We start from the raw sequence: 26,377 nt of genomic DNA, 5'->3' as shown, positions 1-26,377 counted from the left end.
GACATGGTAAATTACTCGATGTGAAAAGCTTCAAGTTCTTTAACTGCATTTCCTTAGAAACTAACGAAAGTCCGGAGTTGTGCCGGAGGAAAATAGTATCTCGAAAAAAACCTCCCTTTAGCGAGACCGAGGATCATCCCGTCGAAGACGAAATTCCGAAGAAGATCTTTCAGTTGGCGATGCCAACGAGAATTTCATCGAGAAAACACAGTGCTGAAGGAAGTTGCTTCCCGAAAATATCAAGAAGTATTTCCAGGAAGATCAAATCTTAGATGAAGAAAGATTGAATGTTTAATGTGCGATATGTCGAAATTATACATGTGTATAATCTGCGTGCGCAACACATGTATATGAAAAGAAGTCACCATGCTCGGACACGAGTAATAGGACTGAAGAGGATGTTGAAATATGAAAATCGCTTGGACTATATAGAAGGACGATTCCTAGAGATCGTTATATCGCCGATATACGGCGTTTATAGCGGGCAACGGTTGCGCGCGTCGTCGACATTTCCATTTCCATTTTTCAGGAATGCGCGAAAACGGAAAGGGCGGGCTGCAGAAGAAGGCAGCGAGAGAGAAGAAACATCAGAGAAAAGAGAGAGTAAACGGGGATAGAGACAGATTAGCTCTTTACCGCGGCACGATTTAATCTCTGCTCGCCACAGGCCTCTCAAAACCGCCCTCCGAAATCCTTTTCCACCTCGGTCCTATTATACCATTCTCACATCCCTTGGTCTCTCCGCCACCTCTCTTCTCGACCCTTTACACAATTCCTGCGGCGGAACTATAATACGATGTGCCAACTGCTCCGCCGTTTGAAAGTTCGTCTCTCATTGGTCTCGGAGAACATCGGAGACCGAGGCGTTTACGAACGATTCTCCTCGCCTTCTTGCAGGGTGATTGATATCGAGAGGTAGACGCGTGCAGGCTTTAGATCTCGGGCGCTGCGGCGCAAAAAATCCTCGGGCGACGTGCATTCGCTCGAACGCTTCGGGACTCGTGAAATCACTCAAGTCGACGTGATTTTTAGTCCCGCAGTTGTTGTAACGTCGATTATGTATTATTCACGATAGAAGACGGATGATGAGAATGAGGATCTTTCTGGTTTGCAATATTAACAAACTGCAAACGTGTATGAACTCCCGAACCTTCTACTTTTCTGATAACAGATGCATTTCGCGGATATAATACTGAAATGCTCCGAAAATATTAAACTATCTCCTTGTCTTTTTCCTTTCTTCTATTAAAAAAAAATACGACACATATTGTGTGATGACACACAATGTCGTCCGAATCTTTCATGAAAATAACTTTCTACTCCAAATTATTTTCGTAGAGACGATGACTTGCTGTTGTTTTATACTTTGCGAGTTATTAAAATGGTTCGTCTTCTGTTTATACCCTCTACCTTTTTTCTATTTTTTCTTACTTTACATTTTCCTGCATCTACTTTTAATAATAATTACAAAACTGAAATACATTGTAATCACATACAAATGTATTTATATCAAGATCGTAGTATTTTATATATAACTTGACATACACAGAATATGTATAATACAGACCATGCAATTATAAAGAAAGAGTTATAAATATAACATCCACCTGCCAAGAGGGTAAAATGCGTGAAGAAAAGAGCAGATTGTCGCTAGCATGTGACGCGCGCGAAAGATAGATTGGCTGGTCTTTGAAGACGAGGTCGACGTTGCATCGTCTGTCGGGGATGGAGCAGCGAAGCAAGCGAGATCGAAGTTGACATTGTCTGTTCGCTCGGATCGGGTTCCACGATTGCGCTCGCATACGTCAGAAGGAAACCCTCAAGACTAATGAAAAATGAGTCGAACGGTCGGGAAAACCGTGTCCATTCTTCTCGCGGCCCCGACCCTGTCTGACGTTGCGCGCCCGTCGCGTCGGGTAGAAGCTTCCGCGGAGTATTTGCTGGAAAGTATCACTGGTAAACGACTGGGCGAAGATCGATGATTCGGTGGCGATGTTTTTCCGACCCGCGTGTAACGTCGCGAAATAACGTCCGCGTAATCAATTACGACGTCTCAAAAGTCGCGACTTCGTCGTAATGAAAACAGCCGTTCCATTTCGTTACTCAACGTAGTCGCCTACAGTCGCGTTCTATCGCTTCGAATTACAACGAATAGTGCAAAACGAGAGCAATGATAAAAATGAAGATCGATAATGCGAAACGGCACGGAGCCGCATTACCGTTCTTTATTTTTATCCTTGCTCTGGTTTTGCACTATTCGAATAGTTTTGCAAATCTGATTGTGCAAAAATGATCGTTGTGCAAAAACGGAGGCCGAGAATCGTCTTAATCGATCGACGCTCTTGTAACAAGAACAGAATCGTAATCAAGTTTACAAAAGGAAGAAGCTCGATCTCGTGCTTTCTCGTGATGTTTTCGACTATAATTGGCGTGCCAATACGATGTGTTTGCCATGCTCGAAACTCGAAACCGGTAGGAGGCATCGTGGCCGTAATATCGGTGATTTGGAGGCGTCTTAGGCACCCGGGTCACGTTTCACGGAAGAGGGACGCTGCGAGGAATGCCAAGTTACTGATAAATCGGCTCGGAAAATACCGGAAGAGCCTATATTCCTTTACTAATTCTCACTGCTCGAATCACGGGGAATCCCCGTTGTCGGCAGCACGGACTTGTAATTAGTCTGCTCCAAACCAAACGCGATCGATCAAGCGGACTCCCGCACTGACAGCGCGAACCAAGAAGGATTGTCCACGAATATTGGTGGCGATACGTATTTCGGGCATCGCCTCTGCAGAAGAGAAATGGTCGTGAGGCACGTGAGAATGCCGGCAACGATGATAGTCTACTTCTGCTGCAGGTATAAATCATTAATTAAATTTCTGATCGATCGTTGGAAGCAGATTGCATCGTGCACCACCACGAACGTCTCCTCCGCCGCAAAATAACGCTCGAAATATTTTGCGAGTAGCTCACCGAACATATTTCCGTTCAGCTGTATTCGAGTACCTTTTATCGCGTCAAGTGCTATGTGTCATACAAGCAAAAAAATTTCAAAAACCTCATATACTTTTCCTGTTTCTCTTACATATTAGACAGAGTGTTAAAAATAGATTTATAATTTATAAGATAGATAAGTTGAATAAATAAATATTTAATAAATATAGATCGAAAAGAGAGTCAATTCTGTCAGAATAATTTATTTGCGTGGAATCATTGTCTCTTTTTTTTAAATAAATCTCTCGTCTCTTTAAAAGATAAGTTCATCGAAAAATTAATGCTTTACGAGATATATATTTTTATTTTCTATCAGAATATATTAGGATAAAATTTTTCTCAGATATATGTATGTACAAATCATTTCGTTAGGTATATTAATATTTCGATTATATATACATTTTATAGACAATGATAATTTCCGTAATTGAGAAACTCGGGGTTAACTTTCGCTTGCGCCCGCCGAATCCGAAAGTTGGGGACGAGACCGTCCACGTCCGTGTGTTGCGGTGTCACGGCACGTCGGAGGGAAGCGTCGACACAGTTCATCGTCGGTATTGTGCCGTTAAGTCTGCCTGCACCCGTGTACATACCTGCGTACGGAAGTTGCCTGGTACGGCCTGGTGGGTAGGTTGCCGAGTGTATTCCCAGCAAGCCACCAGTGTCTCGCACGAGCATTGTCGGCGGCGCGAATCACAATGCTGAATGCACGTCAGATTCTGACACTCGCAGCCGTCAAATGTGCACTGTGTAGCTAATGACGACTGACTGCATCCAAACCCGATCGAATTAGACTGTCAAAATCTCCAGTGCGGCACGATATAGAATTAGATCGCGCATTGCGCAATCGAGACAATCAATCACAGACCCAATAAAGATTGATGCAAAATCGGAAAAGAATCGCTGTTTCCTTTTTTTGACGTGAGTCTCATCATTAAGCATACGCTCTATCGTACTTTAAGAGAAAAGGGAGCTACACTTAATATATGCACATAAATCTTTTTCTCGGTATATACATAGCGAAATGAAATGATCGATCGTTTTGCTACCGCGTCGCGATACATTCATTACTTTAAAAGCTAGGAAGGTATCCCATTCGCTTGAATAAACAGGAGTATAGGTACGGAAGAAAGAGAGAGTATCTCACGCGATATCTATAGTCTTGAGGTTGACAATCGGCGAAATATTACAACCGTTTCTACTTGAAGTGTCAAACGGATGATGCACGCGCCTTTTCATCGCGGCGACAATCCCCCTTTCTCATTCCCATTCGACGTAACGTAAAATACACCACGTATCCTCCACGTACCGTCGTCATTTTCCCGCCGGCTATTTACGCTTGGCCATTGTTTGAGGCTGCTGCCGCGGGATTAATTTCCCGGCGCGCGGCGGAAGGGACACCGAACAAGCGGCGGGTCGAAGGGCACAATGGATTAATTCGAGATTGTCTTATTACACTGGGGGACTTACGTCCGTAACGCGGCCCTCGCGAATGTCCGATCCGGCTCTCATCCGTACCTCGGATTAATTGCATTTCTTTTTCGTTTACGATCTGGACGAGAAAGTGAATAAGTCGTATCGCTCTCAGACACCGTCCGCTACATTTCCCGCGTTGGCGAAGATAATATTCAGATAATATCCACAGATAACATTGAGATTATCATAGATAAACAGCGCTTCCTAACGTTGCCTCATTCCGGCAAACGTGTCTGGCTATATAATAGCACCCGTCTTCTCCAACGAAGGAAGGAATGCGATTACATCGGAGAAGCCGTGTAGCTTGCGGTTGACACTTGCGAGTGCTTTCCGCCGTTTCGGAAAGCACAAAGGGACACGCGGTCCCTTCGCGTATCCCCGCGTCGCATCCCGAATTTAGAAGACGTCGTTTGTTCCCGCGAAGTGACGTAGAAGTATATCGTCGTGGAGGAAGGAGCTTTCGGATGTCGCGTTCTGAGATGTGCAGAATACCGGCACCCAGCTATTCAGCATCTCGCGGAATGTACCGGGGGATCGGGACACCCTGTATTCGGTAGCGAGATGGGGGCTCTCTCAGTGTATCACGTTTTGCTCGAATATTTCCGTAATGATGTACGAGCGAGATACCGCGCGCGAGAGAGGAGCGCACACCGAGAGACAGCACTTAGAAAGCTATTCGCCTAACACCCACGATATACTTCACGGCGCGCCGCGCACTGAGAATATTCTTCTTCGTGGTAGATCCTGCGGGAGATCCCTCTATTCGAAACTGTCACTTTGAATATTCTCCGAGTACTCCTTTCGTAGCTCCCGTATACGGTATACACTTAAACGAGATGTAAAATACGAGCAAATGCGTGTGGTAACGAACCGGACTGAGAGAGAAAGGGCACTGGAAATTCCTGTAACAAAGAATTCCGAGTTTTCGTTATAAAGGCACGAGAGAAACACGCACGACGAGGTTCGCGTTCCTGCATATCCTGCAAATGAATATACGTACGCGTACATTCGCGATACGCATAGCACGAGCAAAAAAAAAGAGAAATTACTGGCGCGAGGCAATCACGTCGCACTCCGCGGCTTTGGATTCTGGAGGGGGCCGAATTAATAAAGGGGCGGATGTGCCCGCAACTCTAATATCTCATCTGGTATCACAGTCAGGTCTAAAATTCTTACCTTTCTCACGCACCTTTTTTGCGCTTTTCTCGCCGATCCTCTCGCGGGATTTCCCTTAACGTCGCCCGTCGCTCCAAACGCGCATTTCCGCTATCATTGCCGTCGCCGTCGCACAGCACTCGGGGCAATAAAAGTAAGCGCACAAGCGCGCGACTTTCCCCGATGACTGCGTTCGAAGCGTCGGAAAATTCGGAAACACGCTATCTCGCCGATACTGTCGTAAAGACGGGAGGGATGTCGTATTCGCGACAAAATGGAACGTAGACGGCTTCGACTTACATACGCGCATGTTTGCGCTCGCGCAGTCAAATTCGTGCCAACTCCCATCGCCGAGAGAAGGAAATTTAAATTTGCATTATCCGTTTGCGTCGTTCAAGTAATAACGTATATAGGATATCCCGGATTCTTCTTTTCATTCGTGTATCTACCCTCTTACGTGTGGATTCTGTGGCTAGATTAATATTCGCTCGACTGAAGTGACGAGGTACCGTTACTTTCTTGAATTATGAGTGTGCCGCGGAAATTTATCGCGAAATGCCATCGATAAATTTCTGTAGGCTTTTATCGGAAAGCCCTCAGCAGATTTTCGAATGCAGTGCGCGATTTACAGAAACGCCGATATGTGATGTAAAAAAAAACATCGTTCCACAAATACCGTACACGTCCGGTTACCGCTCGTATGAATTATTGCGAAACTTTCCTGAAATTAACAAATAGCCCGCATATTAGTGTCGGGAGTTTTCAAAAGGAAGGGAAAAGACATATTTAAGCTTGTATATGTATATACGAAGCAAAAGACTATTAAAATGTCTGAACGTTGAGCCCCGTATAAAGTCGGCGCATTTATCATCTCAAACTTCATCCAATTCTCGCGCGAAATCCCGCACGCTATATTTTGCGGGGGATCGTTAAGGATGGCCCCGGGTGCACGGATCAACTTTTAAACGCGATCACATAGAGCCCGCTGATGCACCCTCCCCCCCCCCGGCGAGATTATTAACAAGCGCGCGCGCGGGGGGGGAGGAGGGACATAAATAGATTAATCGGAGCAAAACTTCGCGACTACTCTCGTGCCGCACATTTATAGCGGCATTTTACAGGCCCACGACACCCCCGGGTGCAAGCACGACCGTGAATCACGCCGCACGACAACGACGGCGTGTCGTACAAGAAAACACTTCATCGTCGACCTCGTCGTTGAATCTCGCTCCTCGTCGCTTTTAATTGCGCTATAATTGCCGACCGCTACGAAATCACCGTCGCGTTTAACTCGTCGCAACGTGAAAACTATGGCATGTTTTTTCCCCCCTCGTCGTCGAACTTTGACCTTGCAGTGGCCAAACAAACCGCTTTATGTGGCCGAGAAGATCGATTTCCAGATTTTGCAATTAAAACATATAGATATTTGTATTTTTTGCAACAAAATCGTCTATATAGTGTACAATATAATATATAAAGTGTAAAACATTGAAAAACATTTTTACAAAAATTAATTATTTTTCTGAAGTAACGCTTACAAGTTCCGATCAAGAGCATCCCGTTTCGAAGTTTTCGGGAAGATATCCGCGAAATTTTGACGAGGTTTCGTACTTAACGACGGTGAGCATGAACAGGCAGATAAGTTCATCCATCGAGTGGGCTAACTTCGCTAATTTTCGGCGGACAAAGGGGGAAACTTAGGGCGACATAGATGGGAATAGCCGGGAAGTGGACCGGATTGTCGATGTTGCTCGCCGGAAATTTCAGGCCGTACCAGTTCCGTACCAGATTTCATTGCACCTGACAGCCGTGTTCGATTATAATAATGCCAATTTAATAAGCCGATCCTGCGAGGTGGAAATCAAACCGACGCGACGCGCGACGTCGCTTGTCACGTCGCGCGAATTTGAAAGTTATTTATTAATGTATGAAGTCAGGGGAGAGCGTCGAGAAGAGTTCTCATGCAAGATTTATCAAGCTTGGCGACATTTCTTTACGGCTGAAATATCTGAGGGGGGAAAGGACGTAGATATTAATTAATTACTGGAAAAAAGTTATCAGATCAAAGATCACTTAAGAATTCATTATTTAGTTTCGTACTTCATACTTACATGTCCAACGCAATATCTCTTTTTACATCACAGAAATATTTTATCCTGATTAAAAATAAATTATTTAAGATTAGATTAGTTTTCGCTCTTTTACGGGGAACACGATACGGGAGGTCGGTAAGTTTCGGGGAAATTTCACAGGATGAATATCAGGTAAACGCGGAAGCTGTCAAGGGTAAAGCAGAGGAAAAACAGGGCAAAAGTGGTTGTACGGATTTTCACACTTTACATAGAGGGGAAAAAAAGAGAAGGAGGGAAGGTTTTATTTTACAGATTTACGCGCTTCCCTCGAAACATTTGAGTGTTAAAATACTCGAGTGCCAGTAGTTAGCCTAACTACTATGTCGAATAACTACTTGTCAGGGCTTTCTTGGAAAATCTAAAGAATAGACGGTATAGAAACTAAATAATGAGACGAGTAGAGTTTTCATTATCTCGTGAGGGTGATGCTGCCGGTGCTGGGAGACAGATGAAAACAACAACGGATACACAAATGACTTCTAAACTTCAAAGGGAATCGTAATTAGACAAATTACAGAAATCACTTTTAATCGCGTAAATATTACTTATTTAAAGGCAACGTCTCTATTTATTTAAAAACGTTCAATTTACATTCACTGAATTTATTTTCGTTTGTTACTCGCTTATGACGATCCGCTTGAACTGTATTTCTATTACTGTACTTCTATTAAATGGAAGCGGAGTCCTTGTTCTCACCGGTGTAATATTAATAAATCTTTACCTATACGGCAGCCATACAGTCAGAACGAATAATAAATTAAATTGCTTTTGATTAACTTCGCTCGGGATTTACGTGCACGTCCCGCATAAAGCTTGACACGTATTTGTCGCGGCACGTAAAATCTCCATCACAAGAACTCGTTCGCCGCGGCCATCTGGGTCAACGGATATAATTGCTTTTGTCTCTTCGAGTATTTGAGCGGCTGACGTTAATCCGGGACGTTAATCCCCGGCCGTGTGTCTGTCCACGACGTAATAAGACTTATTTCGAAGACTCGACCGTGCGTCGCTTTTTCATCAGCGAGGACGGTCGCAAGAAAATTCCGCCGTCTTTCGGCGACGTCTGGTCGCCAGAAGTTCCTCAAGCACGAATCCTGAATCCGAAATCAATCGCGCGTTCGCCATCCCGCTGTCTCGGATTTAGGATGCGTGACGAATTTTCGAAATGTCCTCCTGTAATGCACCTTTTTAAATCCACGATTGTCCGCAACATTGTAATGTGTGATTTGTACCAAATGTATCATTGGAAACTTTACGTCAACGTGTTATATTTTATACAGGTATTTGGAGCTTAGTGTTAGATTCAAAAGAGCACGTGATAGATGTCTTATATTTCCCGCGCTCTCGACGATAGTGAGAGAATTGACGGGTGGAGAAGCTAATTAACCGGATGAGAAGCAGATTTCTTCGTGTTACGCGGATGTGCGAGAACAGACTTTTCACGGACCGGACGAGTAGGATTGATCGCGATGAAAAAACGGAAGGACGACGACGTCGGAGGGGCACTACGCAGGGGAGCAGGTCGCCTTAAGGCATTCCGATTGTATCGGGAAATGGAATATAGGATACGTGATAACTGGAGGAATTGCTGTTGACAGAGTACGAAAATGTATAGTGCATACACAGCGGGCAGCCGAATTCGCGTTCGATGGCGACGCTCGCGACAGCGCGACTGCGACGAAATCCAAAAGATATTCGCGACGGCCGTGGAATTTCTTCGGGCCAGCCTCATTAATTCCCGGTTCGTCTTTCTTTTTCCACGGCTGGACACGGAAACTTGGAATGAAAGGATGCTCTTTCATTCGCCGCACGTAAAAGACGGGATTCGCAAAAAATCCGCGTGAAATAAGTTGTACCACAGTTATGAGAAAGTTTACCGCGATTCTTCACACCGTTCTTAAAAAATTGTCATTTAATATTTTTCCTCCGTGAGTCACGGATCTCATTAGAGATTCTCGTTGTTCGAAACATCTCCGTCATGGTCGAAAATCAGTTCGGAAATGGAGATGCAAGGCTCTCTTTTACTCGCTAATTCAGATAAAATTTCATTATTTGTCTTAATAAAAATTAATAAAAAAAGAAAAATATAAAAATCCCTACGCACTATCGCGACTCATCGTTCTGTTTGACTGTCTCTTCGTTCTTTTCAATCGCGCATGAATAAAACTTTCTCTCGTCGGATAGCGGGCGAACGCGATCGCGGGATCGACGAGTCCCATCGCGACGAGATACCGTTGACAGAAAGAAGTCCCTACTGTCCGGGGATTAAAGACCGACACCGCCGTTTAATTTCCGCTCCATCAAAACATGCGGCGAGAGTCGAAAAGAGAGACCGAGAGGGGAGGAGGAATCGTTAATGAGTCCTCCCAGCCGAATGTAACGAAAGTGCGGCTTTTGAATTGCAGATTTCTTCGCCGGTGAATCGTGAACGAACTGCGACGATCCCCCGGTTTAAAGTCGCTCGGGGGAAAAATATCACAAACCGCCACGCGAGATTACAGACGCGAGACGATTTATCAGATTGTTTTTTACGTTACTCGCGGCGAGAACATTACTCCACCGAGACTTCGAGACGAGAGACTTCGTCGTGATTGAATCTTAAGTCGTGTGTGGACAATCCTTTCCGAACAAACTTGCTCTCTTGATAAAAGAGGAAAACCTACTGTATTATTCGATAATCCTTTGTTACATTTACGAAATATGTTTAATTTAGCGATCCCAGATGATCTGCGTGGATTAATCACATGTCGCGTGTTTGCGACGCTATCGCAGCATCTGACGCGTATATGAAAAACACCATCAATGCCATCGACAATGCATATAAGGCGCTTCTTATCCCGATCTTGCCGAGCCAGAAATAGGCGCGGTGGCATCGATTAATCGATTCAGGCTCTCTTTCTCTCTTTCTTTTTATTTCCTTTTCAATTTATCTCTTTACCGCGCTAAAGCTTCCCAGTTCTGAGCTGTCAGAAGTCAGAACGCGGTTTCGTGTGGTTTTCGTCTCGCGACAACATGTCCCGCCCCGAAAAAAAGAGCGTCGTCGACGCGTCGAGGTCGCCGAGATGTAAAAGTTCACTTTCGTTGAAGCGTTAGATAATGTCACGATGGCCGTGTCGCTTTCACGCGTGAGACTATATCGTCGGATAAGGGGAAACCGCGGAAAAAACCGTCCGCACAAAGGATATTTATTAACGCGAAGGATATTAATCGCGAGCTCGCTGGAAATTGCGACAGGAAAGTGGGAAGACAGGTCTGTCCCTCGTCCTTACGCGTAGACACTTGGAGAAGCATCTGCATAGACAATATTGATGACCGATATCGATGAGCGCGCGCGGTTTCTCGAACGGTTCAGAAGAACGGTTTTCATCGTCGGAGAATAGCGCGGCGAGAACCGGAGTTGATGGAAAATGTTAGGAATTTAATTCAGCTCACATACGCGAATATCCATTTTATTCGGGAAATCCAAAAAAAAAGGAGGGGAAAAAGCGAAAGAGGCGATACCGTACACGTAAAGCGCGCCGGATCTATCATACATATACGTGCATCACACACGTATCGTTTTGCTTAACTTTGGTATTCATTGAAATTTCCACCGTGGAACGTGATGGTTCACGGCGCGCGGCGCGCATCGTGGCTTTATGAGCAAACGGGTCAAACCCCACAACACACAACGCTCCAGATGATGCTAGGGTGAGAAAAGGGCTGGAAGAAACCATTGGCCACGCAAAGACGTTATTAATACGAGCTCGCATGCAAGCGCGCGCAACCATGTAATTCATACGGGAAATTACTCGGAGCTACTCCGACCCTTCCCATTTCGCACGGCACCAAGTCGCACCTTTCGAACGAGTGTTTAATGTCCAATGTCATGTCTCATGACGAAAAAATAAACAACTTGATCTCACGTGTCAAATTATAATTGGCGATTCTGATGTATTTTACAAACGTATAACGAGATGCAAATAAAAAATTAAGAGTGCATTAAAATTCAATAAAATTCAGTATCTGCACGAAATATCTTCTATCGGTATAACGTAAAATGAAGGAGAATTCGAGGTAAGGTACATTGTGACACAATGTTCGTTATTTCAATTTATAATTCGATCTGTTCGACTTGTTCACTAGCTTGCATGATCAGCCAAGCGGTCTTCATGGAAGATTAAACGAGCGAGTATCAACCAGCGGATTGACATTCCAGCAGGTTCATACGCTGACATTTTAATTAATTATCGTAGAGCAGTCGCGCAGAGGAGAGAGAGAGAGAGAGAGAGAGAGAGAGAGAGAGAGAGAGAGCAGAGAGCTGTCGGAATCAAAGATCTCGGTAGTTCACAAAGGCCACGAGAGCGAGAACGGTGGCTCGATTGCCCGGTCGTGATTGCAAGCGCATTTTTATCTGGAGAATGACGGAGTAATCTGCGCTGGCATTTCGTGAAAACGCTTTATTAGAATTTCGCAGCGCCGTTCCGACAAGTCATTCCAAGTGCCCCCTCCGTCTCGCGCGCACGGAACGTTTTAGCCAGTGTTAAATAAATCAAGCGCAAAATAATCTCTCGCATTTTATCTAATGCCCTTCTTGTTCGTGCCGCAAGTAAGTATATCTGCGGGCGAGCGCGCGCACGCCTGTTTTCTCGAGAAAGACATTTTCGTAGATCCCCCGTTAGATTATTCGATTTACGGTGAAAATATCGCGAGCGAGACCTCGAAAATTCAAGACACGATTTACCGAGACGGCCGCTTCTATCAATATTTATCCATGGAAGCTTTTATGCATGGGCGGCTGTCCCAGATAAATCTAAAAGAAGTAAAGCGACCGGGATAGACCTCCATTGAAGATCTCTTCCGCAAAATCGTGCCGCATCATCCGTTTTGCGACCGCGTGGATTCGAGGGTCGTTCCGTATAGTGTTGTGTCACACGTTCGCCGTTCTCCTCGCGTCGACGGCGATCGGAAAAGCGCCCCTTTTTTCTCTCCGTCGCGACACGGAGTTCGAACGTGTAAGGGCCAGCGCACTAACATAGCCGTAGCGTCTTACGCGTTACGTAGGAATATTGCGTTACGCGACACGCGAGCCAATCTTACGGCAACGCACAAAGAAGAACGTAACGTAATTAGTCTTATGTTACGTACGTTACATTCAGCTTTTCTTCGTGCGTTGCCGCAAGACTTTCACGTAAGGCGTAAGACGCTGTAGCAATGTTCGTGCGCTGGCCCTAAGAAATCAAATGAAACCGGCATCCGGGACGGCGATCGTTAACATTCACGAGCGAGTATATGGCTCGTAAATCATTTTGACAAATGCGCCGGTCGTCGGACGATAAATCGCGGGGGAATTTTTAATCCGCGAAACGAGCGGAAAGAAGGATTAGGTAGGCGGAGAGAGGAATGCACAGGCGGAAGGTAGGTAGCGAAGAAAATGGAGTTCCCCGAAGTGGGAATAGCCCCCGGCCGAAAATAAGTTTTCACGGAGCAGCGTGATGCGCGAAGGGGTGGATAGAATGAGTCATACGATTATATTCGCTGCCCGTCGTTTTTTTTCCTTCTCTTTCAACGTCTCTCGCTTCCGTTGTTGAATAAGAGACTCGCTGGGAATAACACTCATACATCAAATATACCTTTGTGTTTTAATTATCCGTATTATTTATAAGTTGAATTAATTTATTAATAAATCGCAAATTGCGTATAAAATTATATGAAATATAAATTATGTAAATTTTCTCCGCTGAATATTCTCGAGCTGCGACCCACGCGAATTCCGATCACGGGGAAATAAACGATACTCATCAAAACCCACTTATGTATGTCCAAAATAACGAGCAAAATTAATTCTGCTAATAAATCTCGCGGGGATTGATAAATAAATAAATGTTAAACGTTTGCGGTCGCGCGCGCGATATGCAGCCGAGCAGCAACGTACAGCTAACGATGCCGTTTGATTGAATTATTATACGTGAGTCATGCAACGTCCTACGTTGCCCGTGCGGGACAGAAAACCAATATAAAATGTACGTCAAAACAGACGAGGTTGACGGTGGCGCGATAGAAATTAACTTACAAGAATTTGCGGCACGAAAGACGAGGAACGTCGTAACTTATTGCACTCCTCCGCGGTCTCTATATAAATTAAGACCTTAAGACCTTCGCGAAGTGCATATACGCTTTTGTGAAGCTAGTATTCACGCGGCAAACGTGCCGGCACACGTTTCTTCCCTCGACACCGGCATCACGGAAATATCAAATTCTTCAAGGAACACGACGTGTACTAACGCTCGCGTAATCAAAGAGTAAATCCTTACATTACGCTAAGTAGCCTGCGAAACGGCGTCTGGTATATAATAAAAAGTTCGCGAAAGTATTTCTTCGATATTCGCGAAGTTCCACCAACAAAATCGAAATCTAACGTGGCAAGTGTATAGTGACTCTTGATCTTGTATCTTAATGCGAAGAAAAGTATTTCGATCATTTCTTATATTTCTTAATGTATTTGAGATTCATCGAAGTTGAACGCAGTAGAAGCTGTTACGCGTTTAATGGGCAATTAGCGCCCCAATATTTGTATATATATTCCATTGTTAAAAACTAGGAAAAAACCGCAAAGCTAGAAACGAGTCCCACATCGAGAAAAACTCGCCTCTTTAATCGGAAAATCTGTTGTGCAACGTCGGGAAGCGACAGCCGGGGCCATTATTTTTCAATTTTACGCCGCTTCGACGTGCAAAACAGCGTCTTACGGTGTTGACAAGTAGGACGGCGTTGTTGCGGAGAAAAATGGCTGCCCCGGGAGAAGACGCGCGACAACAAAAAGATCGTCGCGCCGTGTGGTTCCGCAAGACGGCGAGAAGTATCTGAAAATTCTCGCCCGGAAGTTTTATCAAGTTTTCGTCCCGCTGGAAGCGGATTCGCGGGACGAAGACGAAAGCGGAGCCCGCGGGCGAGGGCGGCGATGCGATCGAGGTTGAAAAGGGTCGCCACGAGAATGCTGCTCTTTCATTGCAAACCCTCTCTCTCGAACGCATCGCGGCGCTCCGCCGTGCCTTCGTTAATACGTGCGCTGCGATGGAGCGACGCGATGAATTATTGTCGTCCACCTTCTGCGCGACCCGCGTATCTCCTATCGCCGAGGGGTCACGTCCCCGAGATATCTCTGCAATAATTTCGCGGGGTCTCAAGATATTACGTGTCAGTGTAAATAGCTTTTGCATTTGAGATAAGAGCGACGAACGAAGGCCGAATTCCAAGACTCCGGGATGTTAAGATTTATCTTAATATTTAAATCTCGATGATACATTTCCCTCATTTCGCTCCGCATCGTAATTGTCTTCTAGTCTTCTTGCCGTTTGTGCTATGCCATTTATGCTATGAAAGGAATGCCAAGCTCTTAACATTTAATTTCCGTAATAATACCTCTCTTAATTTATTATACGCTTTACATATATGTATCTTAAAATGTCTAATCTCCCTTTGTTCTTATAACCTTTGTGTTTTAATTATCATATTTGGCACTAATAATGCCATTCGTGATCGAAGCGAGCTACAGTTATATTTTTACAAAATCGATATCACGAAGTTGCTACTTAAGCTTCCCTATATAATCAATCAAATCAGGTGTCTTCAACACTCTCGCAATCGCTACCTCTGAGACATCGGCAAAATACGGCTCATTATCCAAGCATTACTGGATTTAGCTGCACGATATTAAAGTCTCATTAAGCGGCACACGGCCACCAAGAGGACAGCTCGAGAGAGTGAGATCGGAAAAGAGAGAGGAAGAGACAGAGAGGGAGAGAGAAAGGGGATAAATGGTGCGAAAATGGCAAACGCAGAGGTCGGAAGCTTTATCAGGAATTTCGTACGCACGCCGGAGTCTTCGGAGCTCGTATAAGTTCCAAAATTAAGCGGAAATTACTTAAGCTAATAGGTCAGTATCGAGCCACCATACCGTGACGTAAAGCCGAAACTACGCGTTTGATTTTCCGTGCTTCAGTTTCGTCCGTCCACAGCCGTTCCGCTTGCGGGGAAACGTCTTCGAATCGTACTTCGAGAGTTGGATAAAATTTAATCGCAAGCTCGTTTCTCGGCTTCCAACGTAATGTAAGTTATTTCATCAACAGCTGTGCTTGTTCGGTTAAGAGGATTTTGAAGAACACTATTCCGAGGTAAATGCAAAACAAGTGAGAAAAGTTCGCCTCTCGATATTTCGTACTTATATATGCTCGATACTGTATGACCAGTGGTCTACATTTGAACTAGGTCGCGGGCGTTCCAGGCGGAATTGAACTCTTCGTCTCGATGCATTACTTCCGGCTTGCCGGTGAAGTTTTAAGCCGTGTATATATAATACGATTTGTCGATGCGTCAGCGGGGGCTCTTTTTAACGCGCGGTTGATTCATACGAAATATTCACCGCAGCACATTTCGGGGATTAATAAATTTTTAAAGTTTTATGTAACAACTGGCTCGATGCGTTTTATCGAATTTAATATGGCAATTTTTAACGCGCCCATTCGAAAGCTAAATATTTTAAATACCTACCTTAAATAAATATGTTAAATAAATATAAGTTATATCAACATTTGGCCGTGTACATGAAAATATTATCTTTTTATACTTATTTCTTATGGTGGAGATATTATGAGATCGACGTTAAATTAGTCGATTATTATTAGGCTCGCTGCGTTGGATATGTTGGCTACATACAGATGCATGTTCTTACGTCACCGTGAACTGACGGGCGTCATCGACAGGATTACAATAGCAAACACGTATGATGATAAAATGCATATATAACCGCGATCGAACCTGTTATTCTACGTGAGCTAACAAAGTGTCACGAAAATAGATGACGATATATGAATATCGAGGGCTCGACAAACTCATGATTATGGAAGACCTTTGGGAGCGCTGGGCCCCTCGTACCCGCCAAATAGTCGAGCTAAATTTATACTGGCCAACGTGGATGAGCTCATCTAAATGCTTCCCCTAAAAGCCATCACGCTCTCTCTCTCTCTCTCTCTCGCTTTCTCTCTCTCTGTGTGCGCAAAATGACTGCGTCTCTAACTCGTGAATGGAAGGACTGAAGGGACATTCAATCACGCTCGTAAACGGTCGTTTTCTGCATTCGCTTGACTTCCACGATCTTTCGTGACTGATCCGTCGCGTTGTACCCGCAATAGCGACACGATGCATTTCTAGACTCAGCTCGAATTCGCGATTTATTTATTTCTTCCATTAACGGTGGAGACTATTCTCCAAGATTGACGCTGCTTTTTTTGAGTCGCTCGAAAAGAAGATGTCTCGTTCTCTTAGATAAACGGCAGCCGTACAAGCGAGCGAGCATTTGCTTGTGGACGGAAATGAACGCAATTCATTTGATGCTCAAAAACAAGCGATGGAAAATGCCGAGAGATATTTTCTCTCAACAAAATTCCACACATCGGTAATCGGGTCTAGATTTGTCCCCACTTCGACTGCTTGCATTCACGAATTGATAAACCGACGTATCGCCGTTGAATTATGAGGCAACTTCGAGGCTTTGCGGTGATGATAAGTCATGTCGTCGACTATCCGATAGCCAGCCGTCGGATCGTAGCTATGCATGGCGATGATGTTCTAATTTCACCGAACAGTGGTCCCGATTTCCCTCGCCAACAACGAGGCTGACGTTCGGTGCATTCCGTCCGTCGAAGAATTAACGGCCGTCACAGATCCGACGTCGGTGCGGGACGGTCTCAACCGCTGATCTTCTCCGGGAAGAGACCGAAGGATTCGCGGTTTTCGCCGGTTAGAACTTCGCGAGTCGTAAAACGCAAATATAGCTTGAAGGGATGGGAGAACGCGGTGGCGCTCGCCACAGAGTTAACATCGAACTTGCGCGCCGCGGTAACGCGGAACGGTTACGTCCGGGAGGGAAGAGAGTGTTTGTACGCGTTGTCGGGAAAACATCGTAAAAGGTAAGAAAGTGGTATCTACGTTTATTCCGGATGACGGTCTCAGTGGACGCGTCATCTTGCCGATTCTTCTTGTTTTTTTCCTCCGGCGACGTCGATCTGACGAACGAGTGGCTGTAAACGCTCTCGAAAATAAGATTGATACAAAGCCGTAAACATAAAGGAATAATAAGAATTATGAGACAGAGAGAGAGAGAGAGAGAGAGAGAGAGAAAGAAAGAAAGAAAGAAAGAAAGAAAGAAAGAAAGAAAGAAAGAAGGAGGGCAGACAACCGCGCGATGATCAGGGAAATGTTTTCAAGAAGACAACCACCGCTTCTTCTCCTTTGTCCGCGCTTTCGCTGCATCTAGAGACGCGACGGGGGTGGTATTAGCAAACGCCTCGCAAACAATGTTAACGTTTACAACAGGAAACAGCGTTTCATCCAGCCGCCTACGTTGCGTAGCAAGAGTTTAATAAATGTGGATACAATGCGAGCCGATATTCATTATTCGTTGCGTCGAGAATATTTCTCCATTGATCTCCAGCGATATAAAACTCCAATAAATTTTCGGTTTTCTCGATTTCAAAACGTTACGTTAAGCGCTTGTCTAATGACTTGTCTAAAGACGTCATTTTCTCGTAATCGAAATTTCGACAAGGCAATCGCGAAATCGTCGAGGCTGACCTTGTAATCATTATCGAACGGATGAACGCGAACAGTAGCGGAGGGTGCATGGAGAAATCACGACGCGCGCGATATGGCAATGGCAATGAGTCAGATTATGCAGCTGCTTACCGGCCCGACCCGATAAGGGTAATGTATGGCGTGATAGGCATTAACGTACATCGCTATAATTTCATGACTTCCGCGATCAATTCTCGACGAGGGACTCGTGTACGCCGAAATATCGAATCGTGCGAACGGGGGAAAGGTGACGATCGAAATTTTGGCCCGAGTCGAGGACTCGTTACAGCTTACAAATTGAGGTCATTGTCGACGCGCGCGGTTTTCCATTTTTTTTTCTTTTTTTTCTTCGGTTTCATACTCTACACCGACCTTCGATGCGCCATGTACCTTTTCGTCAGGATTAACAGCGTCAAACGCGCGGCACAAAGGAAACGGGTCGCGGCAATTCGGTCAAATGTATCTTTCGCCCCCCCCCCCCCGACCTATTTTTTCGAGGCTCCGTGTTTTTGACTTCGAGATACGCGACCATCCAACATGGACATTTCGATTGCTTGCAACGGTACGCGATATCGAAGGGACACAAATAAGTTTCCAAAAGCGCGTAATAGTAAACATCGCGAGCAAAACCCCGGCCCACATCGACATTTTATCAGACACAAACGTATCCCAGTTTTGCCGGGGTTTCCTATATATGCACCACCTTTCTGGGAGTCGAAAAAGCTACGCTCGAACGGGCGCGTATTCGAGATCTATCGACGGTCGTGTAATAGCACAGAGACTCGTGCGTCAGGGGATGAAAAATATAGTACTGTACTGATATTCAAGCGCTCTCTTCACTCCGAAGAGAGGAAGATAGAGTACGCGTAAGATTTATCCTATCTAAATACAAGCGGAAGTAAACAATTGTGTCGCGGCGGGAGTGGCTCCCGGGACGGCAATTGCGAGCGCTGGTGAGGATTAGGATCGGATTTAGCGGCGCTTTTTTGTAATCCTTCAACGCGCGGATGCTCGAAGCAATAAAGCGACGGTCGCGCAACCTTGTATACTTACGGCACCATATCGCTTTACTGTTCCAAATAATGAATAGGGTGGGCTTCAGGGCGCGGGTGACACTCCGGATTACGCGGGCCTCCATTACGTGATTGCTTCCAAGAGGCTCGATTCATTCAGATCGTGATTAACAGCTTGCCTATTCTATCGCGATTGGTCACATTTGTTTTTCTTTGCTCATATAATCTCGAAATAAAATTTGAAGTTAATTGAAGAGAGAGGCTATAGACAATAGGCAATTACCTTAAACCTTAGTTAATTTTAATTAACCCTTAAATGCCCCGTGGGGTCCAGCGGACCCCAGACCCTTTACAATAAATGATATATTTTCAAATGTTCTTGCCAAAAATGGAGCTCATGCTCCCATTGATGATAGTTGAGTGCGTGACCTACCCGTTGGTACACTTAGCAGTACTCAGTTTACTTAATTTTTTATACTACGTTGAAATTGAAATTTTAACAATATAAGCATTTTATTCTTTTTTCTAAGCCTTGAACAACATTGAAAAAAATTTTCATAACTAAAGATCAAAAAATCAATGAGTAAGGAGACATTTTTCATGCTGGGGTCTTTTAGACCTCTCATGTCATTTACGAGATTCTTGAGAAGTGTGGCATTTAAGGGTTAATTTTCTTCGTCGCGATAATATAGTCTTAACGTTGCGTATCATATCAGTTGGATTTGTAAAATCCAACGTGAAAATTTCCGTTTCTTCAGAAATGTAAAGTTCTGCGTAAACACGTCTATAATCTACGCTGATCTTTATCAAGCACGAAGAAAGTACTACGCGGCGTTTTGTGCAATCTCAAAAGATCCGACTTCTCCCTCGCACTGCAATCCAACAGCATAATTATGTTGACCTTTAAGATAGATTTCATCGTTGGATCTCACATGCCGCAAGCAGATGTAATACTTGGGAAAAGTCACTTCATCAGCAAGATTACACTATTAAGGCGGAATTGGGCCGCTAGATACCGGATGTATATATACATATAGCGCAGAACGTCCTTCCCGAAATCCCAATTTCATTCGAGGGGCGAGGGGGAGAGGGAAGCTATAATCTGCGCAAAACGCCCATCGATATATGCATGTAACTGTGTGCGCATAATCGTCCGGTATGGGACATTGCAGATTGACGACAGGGGAAATATGAGTGTCCAAAGTCCAAATGTGTATCTCCATCGATAATTAAACCTATTTTAGACTAATTCTCAATTACTGCAGCAACTCAAAAATATATAACCGTCGACCATTTATCGCGAATATTATCGCGAACGCGAATCGTAAATTTTTTATCACATCGCTTATGACCGGCAGACAGTTTCGCCGAGTTGAAAAACAAATTTCGCAATCGACGTAAAGTCGTAAAAACTTCTTACTTACATGTGTAATAATCATGCATATCTATCAGGCAACCTATATCTTCCGCTCGCAAACAGTTCTCTCGGCCCGCATTCCCCCACGGAATTCACGGCGATATCGCTTACGGTGGGGCGTGGGGCAGTCGAAAATTAAATTAGTCGCGATCGCCAGCGTCTGGCCGTGCGTTGATTTCAGATACGAATATTCGATGTCGGTCGTTATCGAGCAAGCCGAGTCGTGTCGATAAGTGACAATTTCGTTCTTGGCAAATTCGCCCCCTTAACGAACCGTCGCCATTGTTCTCGTTTAAATTTCGTGTAACAGGAAACTGTGTAACCCCGAAGAAGCCACCGCCTTAACTATCCAGTGGACACACAGAATGTCCAATAAAACTATATGTATTACAAACGGAAACGTGTCCCGATTGTGTCATTAACTAAAAAACAGTCTTCCATTATTAATTAAATAGAAAAGAGGAGAAAAAAGAAGAATCTTCTTATCTGGATTGGAGGCAACTAAATTAATTCGCGAGACAGTCCTTATGACGTTTTTATATCTTTCGCGATAATAAATCTTCTAAAAAATCGATCTCTCAATTGCGTGAGCACTTATTGCACTTACATAAAAAATCGTAGCATTATTAAACGGCAAGTAATTAAATGTGCGTGTCGAGCGTAAGAATATCTGGCAAACGAAATATATGCACGTAACGTGCGATACGTAAAATCGCGTTAATTGTACACTTACCGACTTTTAATTAAGCAATCTTGATAACTCCGCGAAATGACGATTCTTTTATTTTATCGAACAATTAACATGTAACAACAAGAAGTACAAACTGGGAGCTTGACGTTATTCTCGACAATGTTGTTGTTGTTTTTACTGTTTGCAATTCTACGAAACCGTTGGTACCGGAAAGCTGTTGAACATTTTAAGACATCAACGACTTTCGTCGACAATCCGAAAATAAATCTGATTCTTCATGGCGTTTCCCACTGGTATCTAATAAATACATTGCATATGCATCACGATTCCTGAAGAGATTCACGCAATTTCGGGCGTCCCTCCACCCCCCCCCCTCAAACTTCATAAACGCAGCACACCCTAACACATTTTTAAACCCGCACATGGTATTGTTGTAACGTTAATTCCGCGGGGATCTTCGTCGAAATTGATTTCCCCGTGGATTTTATCTCGCTTCTTTAAAAACGGAACGATTTTTTATTCGGACGCAACACTCACCGATGCAGACGACGAGCGCCACGGCGAGAATCGGCGGGAAAGCCCTCGAGGACGAAAGCATGCTGCGGCCTCGGATCTCAGCGAGAGAACGGGACGAGGATAAGCCACCCACGGCAGGGACGAAGAGTCACTCAGCCACTTTAGAGAGCGACAGACCGTCCACGCGGAGACCGGACGTCGGACTGACGGCGCCAACCGGAAGGGGCGGGACCGATAGACAGCGAAGACGGTGAACCCGCGCGCGAAAAACGAAGGACGAAAGGAAAAAGGCACTGCGTGCACCGCGACCCGCTCGTTGATCACTTTAATCCCGCGGATACGTGGTCCACACCCTCGATTAGCACCGAGGATCGATCTCGATCCCCCACTGGATACGGATCTGGGACGCGAACGATTTGCCTCTTCCTCTTCCAAGATATTCCTCGACAATGTTGCCCTCGCGTGAACAATCGGCGCGGCACATCCGCGCTCTCCTCGCCTTTGCTCTTTTTTTTTCTTTTTTTTTTGCCCCCCTCTCTTTCGGTGCCCCCGCGCGATATTAATCGACAGCGAGCGCGCGGTCGCGGGTGGTACCCTCGATTCCGGGGTGGGTGAGGCAAGTGGGGGTGGAAGGGTGGCTTTTTACAGGGAGACGCGTCCTACCACCGGTACGTCTGTTGCGGCGCCAACATCGGACTGACTTTCTCTACGTTACGGCCGCTCTGCAGCAGTGGCGGCGCGCCGCGCCGTTCCGCGCCGGACCGCGTCGTCGCGCGGGGTACATCCTGCGTCACGTGTGCGCCCGTGGGCGTGCTCCGGATGCAGCGGATCCGCCGACGCCGATGCGAGGGAACTGGAGAACGCGCTCGCGGACCCCCCGGCGAAGCGGATGGACCATCAGGTCAGGAGAGTCGGCCCGACGCGACGCGACGCGTGTCGCGCGATCAGTCTTTAACATATTCACAGAAACTTCACAACATCACGGCGAGGAGCAACGTGACACCGTAGTTTTCTGTGATGCATCGTCACTGTCACTTTGACTCCTGAAACATTCGGATCGGTGTTTGACTTCGATTCGGATGCGAAAATTCCTTTCGTAGCAGCGCTCTACGTTTATTCCAACTTGCAGCGGTTTTATAGTGCTGAAAGGATGAAGTGTTTAATCGAATCGCTTTATTTTTTTCAGTAATCAGTGAAAGCGTTATTCTCACCGAAGAAATCCGGCTTATGAGGAAAATCAACTTTTTGAGAAAAACCCATTTAAAGTTTAGCAATATAATGCTTTAGGATTTATAGGACTTTAGTCAGACTTTAGTCCAATATACTATGGCAACGCTGAATGCGTATGCGGTGCAAATTAAATTTGAATTTGTCTTACAATAAATTTAAAATTTAATATTCTTTCCTTTGTTTATCTCTTCTAAATAAACAGAGAAATTAAGTGAGAAAAGTAATATAATATGAAAGATATATAAGAGAAAATAATATAAAATACCTTTTCTCTAAAACTCGACTTCTACCTCAATTTTAAAAATAACGACCTCGGACTAGATTTAGTGTAAAATAAATGGTTGGTAGATATTAGAATTGTCAATACGCGTAAAAGGTCCAAAAATTTAGAAGTCAGAGAACAGGTATATATCTTTCAACAAAGATACTGGTATATAAATAAAATAATAAAAGTTCGACCAATATTTTGTATCAATCAATATTCTGGCGCGATTTATCGAGACAGACATCATGTTGCTCACCGTTACTTGCCTCTGGACAAGAGTTTTAATGAAATAACTCATTGTTACTTTCATCGCGGGAACAATAAAGCTCGTAGCAAGCCGATACATACAATTAGAAAATTTATTTATTCAAGTACGATAAAAATTTTTTAATTAAGAGAAACATTTGTCTCGAAAAAACACTTAACTTTCCGTTTTCAAAGAGCAGGTCTACTCCGAGAAATGCTTGCCCGGAACAGAATTACACGACGCCATAAATACAAACTACGGCGCGAAATAAAGAAGGTCGGGGAAAAACTATGGAAACGACGGAAACGACTTATTCCTGGGTAAATTATATTCTTCCGTACGAAAGGACGCATCTCGTCCGCTGTCCTTCAACTGAAGCTGTAAACGCGTTTCGCGTTCCTCATCACGCACTGCAGCGCGTACGACGGTTTACATATATCGAGTTATTGCAGTATGTATTCGTCCCGTAGTTATCGGGCAGTGTATACAATGTGTGCGGGTGCATATAATGCGGCAGCAACATAGTGCCATGTGGCATCAATCATAGGATTTCCTGCAGGTGAAAAGCCAGTCAGTTACCTCTGCGCGAATTCGCACCCCTTCTCTCATCTCTCTCTCTCTCTCTCTCTCTCTCTCTCTCTCTCTCTCTCTCTCTCTCTCTCTCTCTCTCTCTCTCGTTGTTTTCCAGATTCAACCGTCCCTATCGAAATTCGGCAGGTTTTGAGTCTTTAAAAAAAAAACGGAAATGGAGAATGACAAGTATAACGGAAATGACAAGAAAGAGAGATTGGACTTTTATTTAAATACAGTATAATATATTTGAGAAAAAAAAAAATTTTTTGAATAAGAGAATATCTATGGAAGGTTTGTATGAATAAAAAGTAAAAAGTTTATGTGAATCAAATATTGTGTCAACAATATTAATTTATTAAATCTTATTATTAATTTTTTGGAGAGAAATGATAATTTTTTGAGCTGCAAAAAATATACTTAAACAATAGATGTATATAATTTTTATCACATTTGTATATACTGTATTATTTATATACGCAGAGAATAAAAGCGAGTTATTTTTTAAAAGTGCATATCAACGTTATTTCGATTGCATACACGAACGTATAACGTTCCATCGTAAAAAATATAATACTGCAGTGTCATTAATATCGTTTTGACTATTCCATCAAAAATTTTTCAGTTTTAAAATTTTACGAGCGATTTGGCTTATCTCCGAGTTACCTCCCTAATGCTGCGACACTAAAACAGCGGTAAAAGCTAGTTCTCCCTTAATTACTAATTAATATTAACTCTAGATAGCTGGCGACGGTTAATGGTGTACTGTGCATCTATAGATAAAATGTTAAGTAGGCGATGAACAAGGATAGACAACCGCGGGCTGAAAAATATAAAAAGGAGTGGCTTTTATTTTTAAGCAAGTTTTAATGCAGAAATACAGCGGCTGTAATTTTATACATACGATTGCCAAAGTAGAAAATACTAGAATCTTTATAAACAAGATTCTTTAAAATACTTCTTTATAATATTTTAATAGGTCGCGTATATATGTACGTATTGCACCAAATGAGAACATGTCGTCTTTAAAGCGCCAAACGTGCGTCGCGCGACAATTCTCTTTCGTAACTCGCTAGGTAATTATAAATGACTCATCCGAATAAAAAAACAACGTTCATGCATACAAATGCAGGGTTAAATTCTTCATTTATGTATAAAATTCACTTATGCGTATACGTTTGTAGTGGAAATTAAATTTTGTGGACACACGCGTACGATCGAAATTAATTAAGGCATCTCTCACGGTTTGTATAGGCTTCACATTGTTCTGCGAAATATTTATATTGTTTAAACACACGTTGTGAAATCGCTGATACGTTATTTAGCTCGTAAACAGGTATTTGAGACAACCGAGTAACATATATAAAAGATTTCATCAAGTCAGTTCAAAAGAGCAAAATTCGGTTTTTACTTTGTAGGTCGTGATGTATAACTTCATCGGAATATCGGTGCCTCTTAATAATACACAGCGGCGGAGAGTGATTCTTTGATCATCGAAAGTCGGGCAATATAATTTATCAATAATCCGTTAATGATCCACTGTTCGAGATCTATTATTCATGGTACTTTATATCCAGAGAAAAAAATTAAGTAAATCTCAAATAAGAAAATATTTTATCGTCAATAAATAAGAGATCAAAGCACGATTGCAGAAGCATTTTTAACGTGCGTATATCTTGCTTTAAAAAAATTAGAACGTTAATCACCATTAATATTTTACTGCGTCAACATATTTCTACTGTTCATAAATGTAACGCAGAGTCGAAAAATAAAAAAATTAGTTTTTTGTTCGACGCTTTGTCGCACGGAATTATTCGCAAGTGAGAGACACCGAAGCTGATGGCAGCACGTTCTTGATCTTCAGCAACCAGCAATGATTACTGTCCGCAACAACCAAGACTCCCTCTGTCGGTTTCAGCTGCGCTACCGACAGAGGCAGCGAAGATCAATGACCGCAAAAGATGAAAGGCGGCACGCCGCCGATTAAAGGTCTCGCAACGGCTCCGTATAAGTGACGACACCTAGGCTCACCTGCTCAGAATCGTTGCGATATTGTTGGG

General features: G+C 43.9%; 1 protein-coding gene and 1 long non-coding RNA gene across 2 annotated transcripts in view; one reads left to right on the top strand and one right to left on the bottom strand.

Annotated features, from left to right (window-relative positions):
- LOC143895881 (uncharacterized) overlaps positions 1–22,691 on the bottom strand; it is a 69,985-nt gene extending 47,294 nt beyond the window's left edge. Inside the window, exon 1 of the mRNA XM_077403324.1 lies at positions 22,027–22,691. Within this exon, the coding sequence (XP_077259450.1) occupies positions 22,027–22,087 (61 nt within the window). The 5' untranslated portion in view covers positions 22,088–22,691. The remainder of the gene's footprint in view (positions 1–22,026) is intronic.
- A 288-nt stretch (positions 22,692–22,979) lies between these two features.
- On the top strand, positions 22,980–24,431 carry LOC143895882 (uncharacterized). The gene is made up of 2 exons (XR_013256485.1): positions 22,980–23,871; positions 23,947–24,431. It is a non-coding gene; the product is annotated as an uncharacterized LOC143895882 (long non-coding RNA).
- Positions 24,432–26,377: the final 1,946 nt, after the last annotated feature.

The sequence above is a fragment of the Temnothorax americanus genome, unplaced genomic scaffold, assembly GCF_048541705.1.
Source record: "Temnothorax americanus isolate GAGA-0224 unplaced genomic scaffold, ASM4854170v1 Scaffold17, whole genome shotgun sequence".
Lineage (NCBI taxonomy): Eukaryota > Metazoa > Arthropoda > Insecta > Hymenoptera > Formicidae > Temnothorax > Temnothorax americanus.
This window is presented reverse-complemented; position numbering and strand designations above follow the sequence as displayed.